The 15,087-nt window shown below is 53.2% G+C and overlaps 1 protein-coding gene across 1 annotated transcript in view; it reads right to left on the bottom strand.

Moving 5' to 3' along the window:
• Nucleotides 1-12,440, bottom strand: part of ACACA (acetyl-CoA carboxylase alpha) — a 100,762-nt gene extending 88,322 nt beyond the window's left edge. The window contains 3 exon segments of the mRNA XM_030231272.2: nt 7,402-7,654; nt 8,300-8,346; nt 12,382-12,440. Coding sequence (XP_030087132.2) covers nt 7,402-7,628 — 227 coding nt within the window. The 5' untranslated portion in view covers nt 7,629-7,654; nt 8,300-8,346; nt 12,382-12,440.
• Between the last annotated feature and the right edge of the window lie 2,647 nt (nt 12,441-15,087).

The raw sequence follows: 15,087 nt of genomic DNA, 5'->3' as shown, positions 1-15,087 counted from the left end.
AAAGAGAGCAAAGGTGCAGTTAAGGTTGAATTTCTACTAAATGTATGCATTTAGGGGGTCAGAGTCTTCCTGGCAAGGAAGGAGCACAGTCCAAGGAGCCAGAGAGGTTTATGCACTACAGGTTTATTGAGAGCAGTCTCAACAAAAATGAGAAGAGATAAAAAATCCCAAGGTGAGAATCTGTGAACATGTTTAAATATGAACTGTCCCACCAAGAAATTACTAAGCACAAAGTTACTGCTCCAGGCAAAATGTCAACAGAGCCTGAGGTTCATAATTCAGGATGCAACAAACATTTGGACATAAACAACTACAGTTTGAGTTGTGAGCATGCCAGGAGTGCCAAGTTTATCTATCAATGATCACAGGCTGCACGCTGTAATCAAAACAGAAGAGTTGGGGTTTTTTTGCAGGATAAGATGAGGTAGAAGCTGGACAGAAAGGAAGGAAGCACAGAGCTCTAAGCAAACAGAATAAATGCTGAGTTAGTGACTGCCATCCCTGTTAATCACCTGCTCACAACTGCCATGTTTCGTGATGGAGGAATTTTCAAAATGCTTTTCTCCCTTTTATTTGTATATATGTAGCAAACCTCTGTGTTTGGATACATACCTCTATATGTGTATTGATAGTACAAGTATATTTATAAAATATACCCCTATGTGTGTCTAGCTAATGTAAGTGCATTTCTGTGTATGTCATAGCCTCTATATTTATATATATTCACCTCCATAGTTGTATTTATCCAAAGTTTACATTTCTGTATGTGAAATATCCCAGTGTGCAGTGCACAGCCTTGTGCATTTCACTCACAGCACTGAAATCCAGAGGCCCCTGTGAGGAGATCCCTGAGAAAGTCCCTGTGTAATTTCGCCCCAGACAATGCTGAAATTCATTTAAATGTGAACGAGGACACGGGGGTAGAGGCTGGGCAGAACCTCCAACCTGAGGAACCATGATCCCCCAGCTGAGCTGCACCCTGGCACCTCTGCCACAGCTGCACGCACGGAGAGCCCAGAGGGTAAAAGGAACCCCCGGAGCTGAGAGAGCCCCTGGGCAGAGCCCAGGCAGGGGGGGCGGGCAGGTGTGCCATCCTTACCTCTGCAGCATGTGGTACCTCATCTCCTGACCCTGCTCTGCAGAATCCTCCATGCCGAGCGAGCGAGGAACCCCCGGGCTCACAGCTCCTCCCTGCAGCTCCCTCCTGCCGGCTCTGCAGCTCAAGGAGACGCTGCCAGGAGCCTCGCTCGCCTTCTCCTCCGAGCAGGGCCCATCGCGACCGCCCCGAACCGCACCGCCTCTGTCCCGGCTGCCCCCGGCCGTGCCACCCGCGCGGGGACCGTGAGGCAGCGGAGGGGACCGGAGGGGACCGGCCTCCCTCCCTCCCTCCCTCCTGCCGTCACCGGAGCAGCTGATCGGGGCAGGGACAGCACGGCCAGCGTTACGTAAGGAGCGAGGGAATGAGCGATGGAAGGAGTAACGGAACGAGCAACGGGCCCAGCGCGGCTGCTCCGAGCCACCGGAGCCCCGGGCGAGCTCCCGCAGCGCCGGCACACCGGGAACGGGCGGCAAAGCCCCCTCGGGAGGAAGGGAGGGAGGCAGCAGCCACGGGGATGCAGCGCCCGAGGGAGGGATGCAGCACCCAGGGGAGAGGGGGGGGATGCAGCAGCACCCAGGGGGAGGGAGGGATGCAGCAGCACCCAACGGGAAGGGAGGGATGCAGCAGCACCCAGGGGAGAGGGGGGATGCAGCAGCACCCAGGGAGGGAGGGCGCATCACCCGGGAGGGGGGATGCAGCAGCACCCAGGGGAGGGATGGGGGGGATGCAGCAGCACCCAGGGGAGGGGGGGGATGCAGCAGCACCCAGGGAAGGGAGGGATGCAGCAGCACCCAGGGGAAGGGAGGGATGCAGCAGCACCCAGGGGAGAGGGAGGGATGCAGCAGCACCCAGGGGAAGGGAGGGATGCAGCAGCACCCAGGGGAAGGGAGGGATGCAGCAGCACCCAGGGGAAGGGAGGGATGCAGCAGCACCCAGGGGAAGGGAGGGATGCAGCAGCACCCAGGGGAGAGGGAGGGATGCAGCAGCACCCAGGGGAAGGGAGGGATGCAGCACCCAGGGAGGGGGGATGCAGCAACCACTGGGCATCCTGCCCAGGTGAGCACACCCCCAGCTGCTGCAGGCTCTGGGACCCCAGGGGTTCAGTGCACTTGTAGGATTTAATGTGGGATTGTCAGGAGGGGTGGGGAGGTGACAGGGACAGCTCTCCAGGGCTGCAGAGAGGAATGCCAGAGGCAGCTTGTGCAGGCACACGGACACAGTGTGACACAGCTCCTGGAGGTGAAGCCCTGGTTGTGACCTACAGGTCAAAACAAACAAAACTTGACTCAGTTCTGACGTGAACTGAGCCTCAGGATTTCAGGGAATTAAATAAAGGATGCAGCACAGAACAGAACCAGCCCTCTCTGCACTGCCTGGCAAATAACTTCCCTGCCCTGCTAACACAGCATGCCAGCATCAGCCCAGGCAGGTCTTTGGCCTAAAGCTGGAATTTTTACAGAGCCCAAATGGGTACAAGCTGCCAGGATTCCTCCCAAATAACCAAGTGCCAACAGCTTGCCAGAAGTTCCTTTCCTAGCCACACACCTGGCTGTTTCCCTGCCAGGTGCATTTGGAACAGAACCATTCCCAGGACACAGAGCCCAAAGCACTGGGCTTCCTTGCAACACCCTGACACTCACAACATCCACTGAATCCCAACATCAATCCAGATAAACAGCCAAGATTAAACCAAATCAATATCCATACTCCAGCTCCCAAACCTACAGAGTACCAACAGAGCTTTACTTTCCATCCTCATGAAGTATAAAACCCCACATGATCCCAGAGCAGCAAACAGCCCAAAGCTCTCCAGGTCAAGCCCTGGCACCAAGATAAAAGTGAACAACAACAACAACAACAACAGCAGCAGCAGAGAGTTGTGCAGCAGAGTGAGAGGAGCTGGAGTCCCTGGCAGGGAGCCCTCCTGTGCTCCTTGGCAGAGCTCAGGTGTTGGACAGATCTGATCTGCAGAACACCAGAATGAGCCCTTTTACACCAGGCAGGGCAGGTGGGGGAGTCTCCCATTAATTCAGCACAGCAAGATTGGTTATCTGTCAGTCAGAAGGATTAGATAAGTGAGCACGTGGCTGTCACACTGGGGTGCCTCAGCCAGGGAATCTCCACAGAACCTCCCAACAAACGACTGAATTTAGAGAGGACATTTCTGTGAACTGAGCCTAAAGGGAGGAAAATAACACCAAAATAAGAATACAGCTTCTGAGAGGCAAGCAGAGCTACACAGTGAGCTTGTTCAGGGAGCAGAGCAGCTTCCAGGGAAGGAAGGAGCTGCAATTCCCACGTGTAATTCCCACCTTATCAGCACAAGCAGGCACAGCTACCAGGCCAAACCACCTCCTTCTCTTTCAACAGAGAGAGGAGGAAGTCAACTTTTCACTCCAGGTGGATGAAGTTCATGGCCTTAAGCTGAAGTAGGGCAGGTTCAGATTAGAAATTGAGCAGAAATTCCTCCCTGTGAGGGTGGGGAGGGCTTGGCACAGGGTGCTCAGAGAGCTGGGGCTGCCCCATCCCTGGAAGCATCCACGGCCAGGCTGGGATAGAGGAAGGTGTTCCCTCCTCAGAAATCAGCCCACAGAGAAGCTCCAGCACCAGCTGACAGCACAGAGCCAGAGGGGGATCAGGACTGCAGACAGGCTGGAACAGCAAGGATTGCTCCCTGCAGCAGAGGAGAAATCCCTGTGCAGCAGCCCCACAGAGCCCAGAGCACATTTGTGCCTCCCTGCCCACAGCTGGCCAAAACCACAGCAGCCCCAACAGCTCCACAGCATCACTGCTCCTCAGTGCAGCCTCCCAGCCACAACCTGCTGGGCTGCAAAGGAATTTTTTCAATTCAGAAGAGGCTCAAAAGGATCTTTCATTGCATTCAGGGCTCTGTGCAGTCACTCTAAGCAGGCACCTCGTCCCAGTGCCAGGCTGGGCACGCTCAACCCCTGCTGCCCAGGCTAAAACTGAGGCATTTGGCCAAATTTCCTTTAGCAGATGATTAGTTCTGCTTAAGCATCCCCATCATTTCTTGAGACACTGAGAAGCCCAACCAGTGTTAGGAGCAGCGTGCTAAACTCTGTGGGCTTCATATGAGGTAAGAGCTGAACTCCTTCCAAAAATTTGCCTTTCAGCTGATACAAGTGGATTGTCAGGTGACTCTGTGCACCCAGAAACCAGAGCCCTGATGTACAAATACCAGAAGACATCCAGGTTTTGTTCTATTTTAAACAAGAATTTGATACAAGATACCGTCTCGGAAACTAGAAATTAAATTTAGCAATAATCAACAGCAATTTATTAAACACAACAGATGGGCCCAAAGTACTTTCCAAGGGGCATTTATGGAGGAGTTTGCTTAATTTGCCACTAAAACCTCAGAAAGGAGCACAGCAACTCTGTAACAGGTCACTTCCAGGAAAACTGTATCCCAGCAGGCCTGGTTGGAAGCGCTGATGGAAACTTCTGAACTCAGAGACAACACAGGCAGAAAAAGGGAATAAAAAAATTTGGCAGGCTTGGTTTTATTATGGGATGGTGGAAAATGCAACAGAGACCCCCCTGAACACTCAGTCTGGGTGGTCACTGTCCCCACACAGCAATTTTTGGGCGCTGATGACCCACACAGCAACGTGAAGTTCATTTTTAACCCTCCAGAGCAGCAGCCAGCTGGCACACCTGAAGGTCTCCCTGGATCTCCAGGGGCAGGTGAGCCCAGAGTGCACAACCTGTCCCAGCAGGAGTGATCCAGCACAAACACTGCACAGGATCAGTAAGGTCACACAAACCTGCCCTCACAGAGCCTCTGGCAGCTGAGTAAATCCTGCATTTCAATTGGAATTGCTCCCTGAGGACTGCTCTGCAGCACAGCCCCTCACCCCAAACACAGCCATCTCCATTTTAATCCTGCTGGAAAATCACCAGCAAAGGCAAAGGGTTTTGGCAGCTTCTTCCAAAAGACATGCTCCCCTGGACCTGCACCTTGCGTGCAAGTGTACAGAACTGCCTGTGAAATTTCCTTTATCCCCTGCACTGTGTGGTACCTTTGTGAGCACCAAAGGGAAGCTGGAAAGCCAGAGCACCTCTGTTCCATGAACTGACACAAAGTGACTCCAGGCAAGCTGTTGAACTTGTCTTTGCTGTTGTCTTTGTCTCAGTTTCCCCATCTGTAAACACGATTTAGAAATCTCCTGATGAAAGAGACGACCATCCTGAAAAGTATTTCAACTCACCTGAGTTTATCTTAGAAAAACAGCCCATAATGCTGTAACTTTTCTGTTTGAATTGGCATTTCTCTCCAATTTAACTCAAAAGTCAAGTGCTCCCCAAAGGCACTGCCAAAGTAAGCAGGTTACAACAGAGGTGCCCAAGGTTGCTCACCTATTGCACTCTGGGCCCAGACACTGTCCTGGAAGCTTCTTCCTCTGGCATTTCCATTTGCACACTTGTGGCTAGGTGCTCACCCAACTTCTTCTGTTCCTAAGCTGTATATAGTTACGGTTTCCTGCTTCAAAATTCCCTTTCGTGCTGCCAGATCAGGCTGTGGAAAGGCAAGCCTCTGTAAATTTGCTTTAAAAGGTTTTGCATCAGTTGTGCAAGTGCCAGCTGGCTGAACATGCCCAGCAGCCTGAGCAGGACAGCTCTGTCAGGCACTGAGCAATGTCCCCCCTCTGGCCCAGCCTGGCCTTTGGGACTCTGTGATCCCAGGGGCTTCTCCCTGAACTGGGAAGGGAAACACCAAGAAAAGGAGAGATTGCAATTCCTTAGCCTGCACAAGCAAAGAAAGCAGTAAAACACATGAAGAAGGATTAGCTGTAAATGTCTAGCACTGGTCAGGAAGCCTTGCTGGAATCAACACTCCTTCAAAAGCAGCACAGCAAAGGCAGTGAGGGGCTGTCCAGTAAAACCTGGAGTGGGATCCACACTGTCCTGGGTGTTCCTGGGCTGGGAAGGCACAGGCAGAAAGAGCAGACCTCCTGGAATATGGCAAAGCAATGAAGGATCCATGGGAGAGTGAAGCCAGACTGCCCAGGCACTGGGAAACTGATCTGGGCATGAGAAGGGCCCAGAGCCCAACAAGGACAGTCCCACAGGCACATCCCTCTCCTGGACTGCACATCAGCAACACCTGAAAGTAAAGGGGCCTTTGGACAAGGAACCAGCATCAGCACCAGCCCAAAAGCCAGCTCATGGCTCACTCACAGAGAACCAGCAGTGGGGCAGCCCTGAGAGCAGCCCTGAGCTCAGGCAGCAGCCACCACTTAAATCTTGGTTAATCAGCACACTGCAGGACCCCAGGCTTCACTACAACCAGCACAACTTCCCCAATCCTAACCAAAAAACCTCCAGTATGGAGCCACTGATCCTACCCACTGCCAGTTCTGTGGCTACACTGAAAGCAGCAAACCCCATGCAAAGACAAAACAGCCAAATATTGTCCTTGCTCTCGACAAACAGAGCCCAGGAAAACCACACACAAGAGCACACTTGAAATATCTCAGTGAAGACACTTCCATTTTCCAGGACAAGACAGGCAAGGTGCTTAAGGAATTTAGGCACAAATATTTCACTAAAAGCAAAGGAAAACCAAAGGGTTGATACAGACAAACATACAATAAGTCATTTAGAAACAGAATGCCAGAAGGACACTCGAAGCTAAACACGGGTATAAAGCTGAACCTTTGGATCATCTTTGGAACTGACAGGGTAAAAAGACTGGAGAACTTTAATTAACTACTTTATTTAATGGAGAACTTTGATTTAACTGTGTATCCATACCTCATGTGAGAACTTTGACATAACTGTGTATCCGTACCTCACGTGGCTTAACTATTTCATTAAATGGAGAACTTTGATTTAACTGTGTGTCCATACTTCATGTGGTTTAACTATTTCATTAAATGGAGAACTCTGATTTAACTCTGCATCCATACCTGATGTGAGACCTTTGATTTAACTCTGTATCCATACCTCACATGGCTTAAGTATTTTATTTAATGGAGACCTTTGATTTAACTCTGTATCCATACCTCACCTGGCTTAACTATTTTATTTAACTGACACCTTTGATTTAACTCTGCATCCATACCTCACGTGGCTTAAGTATTTAATTTAATTGACGCCTTTGATTGAACTCTGTATCCATACCTCACGTGGCTTAACTATTTTATTTCATTGACACCTTTGATTTAATTCTGCATCCATACCTCATGTGAGACCTTTGATTGAACTCTGTATCCATACCTCACCTGGCTTAAGTATTTTATTTCACTGAGACCTTTGATTGACCTCTGTGTCCGTACCTCATGTGGCTGGCCGGGCCATCCTGGGCATTGGGGAGCCCCAGGTCCGAGAGGGAGTCGGAGCAGACGGAGGCAGGGGACAGGGACCTCTCCTTCTCCTCCAGCAGGTCCAGCTTCACCAGGGAGCTGGTCTCATCCTCCGAGTTGTCCTCGGACACGGAGCCGATGATGAAGCGCGAGTGCGCGCTGGCGTCCGCGCCCTTGCTGGCCTCGGAGGGCTCCTCCATGGCTCCCCCAAACTGGGCTCTCAGCACTGCAGGAGACAGCACAAAACCAAACCCCAGGTGAGTAGCCACCCCTGGAGGGCAAACAAGGGGCACCGATGGGAAATGCAAGGTTAAAAGGGCAGAGCTGGAGATCTAGCTCTGCTCCAAGCGCTGGTGTCCCTGCTTGCACAAGGACTCTGAGATTCACAAGGGGCAGAACCTCCCACCCCAGACAAAGCTGCAGGAGGCACTTAAAGGGAAAAAAAAAAAATCCACCAAAATTACCCCCCACACCAGACCCAAAACCTACAGACAAAGGCAGGGGACTCCAAGTATCAAAAATCACAGGATCAGAGAACCCCTGACTGGTTTGGGTTGGAAGGGACCTCAAATCTCATCCATCCCACCCCCTGCTATGGGCAGGGACACCTTCCACCAGCCCAGGCTGCTCCTGGCCTTGGACACTTCCAGGATGGGTCTGTTCCAGTATTCCAGCAGGAAATGAAAGCATTTTCTTAAAAGTCAAAAGAATAATCTCAACTGAGAAAGGAAAACAAAGGAACACCCCACAGCACAAAGGTGGGACGGGGAATAAACATTTGATACCCCCTGCTCTGGCTGACATTGCTGCACTTCCATGACAGCTCCAGCCAGCTGCAAACACACCACTAGGAACTGAGGAGTGCACTCACCTCTTGATATCCGTGCAATCTGCTCAGTGAGCCACTTCCAAAACGAACTGGAAAAGGAAAGAACCAGGAAGCAAACATTAGGGTTATAATGAAGCATGTCCCGTGTGTGCTTTCCTGTTTACACCATCAAAACCATCCCAAAAAAACCAGGGGCACACCACAGGCTGGCTGGCTTGCTCCAGGTACAGACTAACCCAGGAGCTAAACCTGCAGTGCCCAAGCCCAGCCCTGGCACCTCCTGCTGGTCCATCCTTCTGGAATCTTCTGAGAGACCTGACCGTCCTAGCTGCCAGGTACAGCGGGGTGTGCCAGCACTGTCTACTGGTACCAAACCTTTTCTGTCACCTGCTGGCTGGTTCCAGCTGAATCCCAGGGAGGGAAAGCCTCACCAGCCCTGCTAATTTCAGCCCCGTTACCCAAGGATGCAGCACCACAACCTGCCCGTGGTGTCACACCAATGGTGGTGTCACACCAGTGGGACATGATGGGGCCTCAAAGAGGGCCCAGAGAGGCATTTGTAGCCAGAGCAATCCCTAAATACCCACTGCTGCTCTCCATCAGTGACTGAGAGCTAAGAACTCATCCAACTGGCTCATGCACTTCTGCCATGAAGGTGCTTGACTGAATTATTTAGATCAAATCCCCTGTTGACATCACTCCTCCCACAAACTCCACTTGCCCTGTGGCCACGGGCACTTCATTTGGCAGAGGCATCATTAACCATTTTATAACTGAAAAGACACAAATATCTGTCTGACATGGACATTAGGAGCACTAAAAAAAAATCTTTTTTGAGGGTAGAGATGAGAAGAAGGGGAAGCATGACCAGAGAGTTTCCCTGTGCACCTGTGATGTGGGAGCTAAAGCAGGCAGGGAGACTCCTTTAGCTGAGGTGCTCAGACAGCACAAATCCAATGCTGTTTGTGCATACAAAGATGCAGACAGTGTTTATGTGGATATTTATCCTGGCACCAGATCTCTCCTCAAGTTTTTCATCCAGACAGATTTACTGTTGGCACAACCACCAGCGCCGAAGAGGCTGGGATGCAGCCAAACTAACTTCAGCCCCACTTCATTGAAGAAAACCTTTTCTAATTTCAATAACTGATACATTAATAAGCAAGTTTCAAGGATTTGGGGTTTTTTAGAAGCAGAGGGGCAGGAAGGGAGGTGTTTCACTCAAATATTCCATGAGAAACCATCCACCCAAGGCCAGGCAGTGCCACGCTCACCCAAGCTCACTCCAGCACCTTGTTTGTCCAACTCAGCTCCCAAAATCCCAGCTGCCATCCACGAAACCCCACTCAGGTCCATTTCCCAAGGCACTTCCAAGGCCTGGGAGCCAGTCCCACAGCCAGCAGTTCCGCTGGGGTTGTGCAATCAGCCTTGTGCTGGAGTGATAAGCTTGGCTTGCTCTCAGCACACCGAGAGTCCTCGTTCACATTTAAATTAATTTCAGCATTGTCTGGGGCGAAATTACACAGGGACTTTCTCAGGGATCTCCTCACAGGAGCCTGTGGATTTCAGTGCTGTGAGTGAAATGCACAAGGCTGTGCACTGCACACTGGGATATTTCACATACAGAAATGTAAACTTTAGATAAATACAACTATGGAGGTGAACACATATAAATATAGAGGTGTAAAACATACACACAAATACATTAGCTAGACACACATAGGGGTATATTTTATAAATACACTTGTACTATCTATACACATATAGAGGTATGTATACAAGCACAGAGGTATGTACATACACACAAATAAAGGGGTATGCTATATAAATAAAGGGGTATATTTATGCCCTTCTGCACATTGTATTGGCTCTCTGAAATGCAACTGCCACAGCTCCATTTTTACACAAGCACCTCCAATTCAGCTGAGCACCAAGATGAATCTGCGCACCACCAAATCAAACTGTGCAACCCTAACCCAGAAAGTGCCAGTCTGGTTTTGCCTGATGTAAAACCAGCCCCACTTCACTCCTCCACAGCTCTGCTGCTACCATTAGTCACATCTTTGGCTTGACCCCGAAATGCACTTGTAAGAATACCAGACTTTGGAAGTTTTATAGCAGCTTCACATTAAAATCACTTTTAATTCTGTAAAAATATACCCAGGCGTGAAACTTGGGTAACAACAGGTGGAAATTAAAGTTTTCTTTATTTCTCTAAACCATCCCATTCCAAAGGCAAACCCACAGCTGAAGAGAACATCAGTATTTCAGTGGGCTCTTTCAAAAATCAGAGTAACACTTCTACCATGTTGATGCGGCATAGGAAAAGGAAATTAATAACACTAGCTGTGTTCAAATGCCTCCTGATTAAAGCTGTGGCATTGCTGATCAACGTGAATCACTTAAAAGTGACAAAATGGATTTGTGCTCTCACCTGGAGAAACACGGAAAAGAACAGAGCAAAAAAAAAAAAAAAAAGGTAAAACCAAATTAAAAGAGAGTAAAAATCAGCAGGTGCTCACCTGTACCAGGGCTGGGGGGGGAGTTCCAGCTCGGGAGAGATGGGAGCTTCCTGCAGCAGAGGGTGCCCAGCTCTGAGCAGCCCTGGTGCTCCCCTGGCCACGCTGCTTTAACGCCCCCACGGCTGCCCCACCTGAGCCTGCCCCACCTGAGCCTGCCTCCTGGTTAATCATTGGGCATTGCCTCATCCCCGGCCCAAAACACAACCAAACACAACCAAACTGTGCTCCAGGGGCTCCCCACAACCTCCCTGGGCACTGCCCGCAGCTCAGAAAGAGCCAAAGCTGATGGAGGGTGCCCAGAGCATGGGGAAGGGTCTGGAGGGGGCTCAGGAGCAGAGCTGAGGTTTGTCCAGCTGGAGCAGGCTGAGGGGACACTCACCAGGGCTGCAGCTCCCACTCCTGCTCCCTGTGACCCGAAGGAACAGCTGGAGCTGGGCCAGGGCAGGGCTAACCTGGGTATCAGGAGAAAAACAACTACCTAGAACTTTCCACCTGTGGATGTAGAATGACAGAATCGTGGAACATCCTGAGCTGGAAGGGACCCACAGGATCATGCAGGGCAGCTCCCAGCCCTGCACACACCCCAAAATCCCACCCTGGGCATCCCTGGAGCTCCGGCAGCCTCGGGGCCATGCCCTGGGGAGCCTGGGCAGTGCCAGCACCCTCCAGGGAAGAACTGTTTCCCGTTATCCTGCCTAACCCTGCAGAGACCAAAAGAAGAGACTGTATTTACAGCTATCCCAGTTTGCTAAAACACTCGAGACTGTCTGAATCCCACTGTCTTGGAGAGATTTTGGCATCACTCAAACACTTTGCTGAATATTTCCTGCCTGCTAAACTGGAACAGCCTCCACTCACGCTTCAGATACTTTCAAACGCAGTACTTCTCATTTTAAACTTCTTCAAGAATATTTAGGAGAATGGAAGGGCAAGAACAAATATTGGTTAGCCGATCTGCTTTTAAAACTTGACTGGTTTTGAGCATCTCGGGGCCGCTCTCAGCCCCTCGGCGCTCCCCAGGATCCCGAAATGCCCAGGGACAGCAGCAGGATGAGACGGAGGAGGGATGCGCGGGCCCAGCCCCGGCCCGGCCCCGGCCCGCTCGCTGCCGGACTCTCCGCCGCCCACGTGCTGCTCCTTGCAGGCTACGGGAGACCGGCGAGGCCACGCGAGCGACGGCAACGGCTCAGCGCGGCCCGGACGGAGCGCGTGGAACCGGGAGGAACCGGGAGGAGCCGGGCGGCGGCTGCTGCGGCGGGCAGAGGCGGCTCCGGCCCGGGAGACCCCCGCCCGTCCCGGCTCGGCTCAGCTCGGCCCGGCGCTGCCGGGCTCAGCCCGAGCTGGCTCGGCCCGGCATGCCGCCATCTCCCGCTCGGCACGGCACGGCACGGCACGGCATGGCATGGCCCGGCCGCCTCCCGCCGGCGCGGCGCCCGGCCAGGTCCCGCCCGCCCGGCACGGCATGGCATGGCCCGGCCATCTCCCGCGGCACGGCCCGGCCCGGCCCCGCCCAGCCCCGCGCGCCGCCGCCCGCCGGTGCCGCGAGCCCCCCGCGCTCCCCCCGCGCTCCCGGCGCGCCCCCCGGCGCGGCCCCGCCCTCACCTCACGGTGCCGGTGCAGCGGAGGCGCCGCGGGCCCCCGGCCTGGCGCTCCCCGCGCGGCCCCGCCCCGGCTCCGCCCCGCGCCCGCCAAAGCTCCGCCCCCGCCCCGCCTCCCGGTGGTGTGATCGGGGTTACCTCGGGTCAGGCCCCGCGCGCCCCGCCCCGCGCGGGCCACGCCCCGCCCCGCTCCCATTGGCTGTCGCCCGGGCGGCGGCGGGGGGCGTGACCAATGGGGAGGTGCCGCGGGGGCGGGGCCCGTGGGGCGATGCCCGTGGCCTGAGCGCCGGGCGGGGCCGCGCCCGGACTCGAACCCGCGACCCCCGGGACAGCCGCGACCCCCGGGACAGCCGGGACCCCCGGGACAGCGGGACAGCCGCGACCCCCGGGACAGCCGCGACCCCCGGGACAGCGGGACAGCCGCGACCCCCGGGACAGCCGGGGCAGCGGGAGCATTGCTCCTGGAAGGGAAGGCCGAGAGGGCTGGCCTGCTCAACCTCGACTCGAGGTGACCGAAGGGACCTCGCCAGTGCCCATCGGTACCCATGGTGGGGGGGCCAGGCTGGAGCAGGTTCCTCTCGGTGGAGCCCAGCAACAGCACAAAGGAAAACAGGCAGGGACTGATGCACACAAAGCTCTACCTGAACACGAGTTAGAACTTTCCTGTGCAGGTGACGGTGTGCAGGAACAGAGACCGGGCAGGCTGTGGAGTGTCCTGACTGCAGCGCGGTCTGGAGCAGCCGGGTGCCGTGTGCTCTGCCGTGACCCTCGTTCAGCAGGGAGGGACCAGGGGCCCCCGTGAGGAGCAGCAGTCCCCAGGCCAGTTCCTGTGCACGAGGGGCCCGCGTGGCTCAGGGACACCTTGGCACAGGCAGGGGGGACAAGGCTGATAACAGGTGCTGAGGACACGGCCAAGCAGGGCCAGGCACTGCCAGCGCCTCTCCTGAAGGCTCTGACCTTCAGCTGCTTGTTCTGCCCACAGACAACGGTTTAAAGAACTACCACTCTTCTTTTTTTTTTTTCCACATTTTGTGTTTTATTTGAGGTCTGCGCCATTACAGGGTTGCTGAAATTCAAATGGAACAAGTAACACAAGTTAAAATGCTAATGCTGCTGGATCTGGTGAGCTGTGCAGGCTGATCCTGCTGGAGGTGCTAGGCACCCCGAGGATCTGCACAGAAGTGGGATCCAAGTTCCCAAATACAGATCATTTCCACCAAGGATGTGGTTAGCAGGTGTGAGACTGAAGGAAATTGCACGTGGTGGGATGGGTGCCCACTGCAGGCAAGAAATACCCAGAAAATCCAATGTGGGGGCTTGTAGTTAATAAAATTATTGGGGGTACAGAGCATATTCTCACATCCATTGGACTAAATCTGGGAAATCTGGGCAAGGACACTTTTATTTATACCTCTGTAGACATAAATTCATAGCATAGATGTGTCTTTCACACAAAGAATGCTCCTCTCAGTAAGTATTTCATGGAGGAGCTGAAGAGAAGGGTTTGGTGTTGGTCAATCCTCTCCAGTGGTTAATCCCAAATGCTGCAGGAGTGAGGGGGAGTGCTTGGCTTGCTGAGGGGCTGGTCCCAAATCACTGATAATAACTACATACAGAACTTACCAAACCAGGAGATTACAACAGGCTGAGTTCATCCTGGCTGCTGCTCCCAGAGCTCCAGGCCTGCTAAAACCTGCACCTGCACTCTGCCTGCCCAGCCCAGCACATCCCTCCAGCTCCAAACACTGTCCAAACACTGCTGGGGAGGGATTGCTTCACACTCTGAAATCCTGCAGCAACTCCTCCATTCAAGGGCACACAGAGGCATGAGCACGTGGAAAAGAGAGAGTTAAAGACATTAACCTTAAAAACCCAGCGTGGATTTGGATTTGGAAGGAGCTTTTTTGGGCTATGAAGATGGTGCAGGGTCTGGAGGGGAAGGCATGTGAGGAGAGGCTGAGGGCACGTGGAATGATCAGCTGGAGGACAGTGAGGCTGATCCCTGTGGGGGTCCCTTCCAACTCAGGAGATTCCATGAAATTAAACTGGGACAGTGGTGGGTCCCCCATGCCTGGAGCTGTCCAAGGAAAGCCTGGATGTGGCACTCAGTGCTCTGGGCTGGGTGACAAGCCAGGCTGGACTCAGTGGTCTGGGAGGTCTTTTCCAACACAATGATCCTAGGATGCAAGTCCGGGCAGGAATAATCTGTTTTAATTGTTTCACAGGGTTCAGACACACTTTGCAATGGGTTTCTTTTAAATGTTTGAATCATAACCACGTTCTGCTTTGGAGGAGGGCTGGTAAATGCACCTGACATCCTCTCCCTGTCCTGCTCCAAAACTGGGCACAGTTATTTACTCTCATTCCGTGACTTCCAAGCATGTGCACTGTGAACTCATGCCACTCTGCTCTCTCAAAAAAAGGAAGTTTAGTCTGAGTTAACAAACTCCAAAACACACAGGGGAAATGTTTTTACCTCTCGTGACGCCAAGTGCTGGTTCCACCTCTCCTGACCAGGCTCTGGTGACACCCCCAGTGCAAACACAGCCCAGATCACCCGGGTGAGGGGGCTGGTGACGCTGCCAGCCTGGCACCACGCGTCTCCTGGCAGCCAAGGGACAGACAGAAAGGTCAGATCACACTTTAAAGCCAAACACCAGCCCATGAGACTCCCCTGGCTCTTGTTTTAAACACAAACACCTCAATTCAA

This window comes from Serinus canaria, chromosome 19 (assembly GCF_022539315.1).
Source record: "Serinus canaria isolate serCan28SL12 chromosome 19, serCan2020, whole genome shotgun sequence".
Classification (NCBI taxonomy): Eukaryota; Metazoa; Chordata; class Aves; order Passeriformes; family Fringillidae; genus Serinus; species Serinus canaria.
The sequence above is the reverse complement of the archived record's forward strand: the minus strand, read 5'-3'. Positions and strand labels throughout refer to the sequence as shown.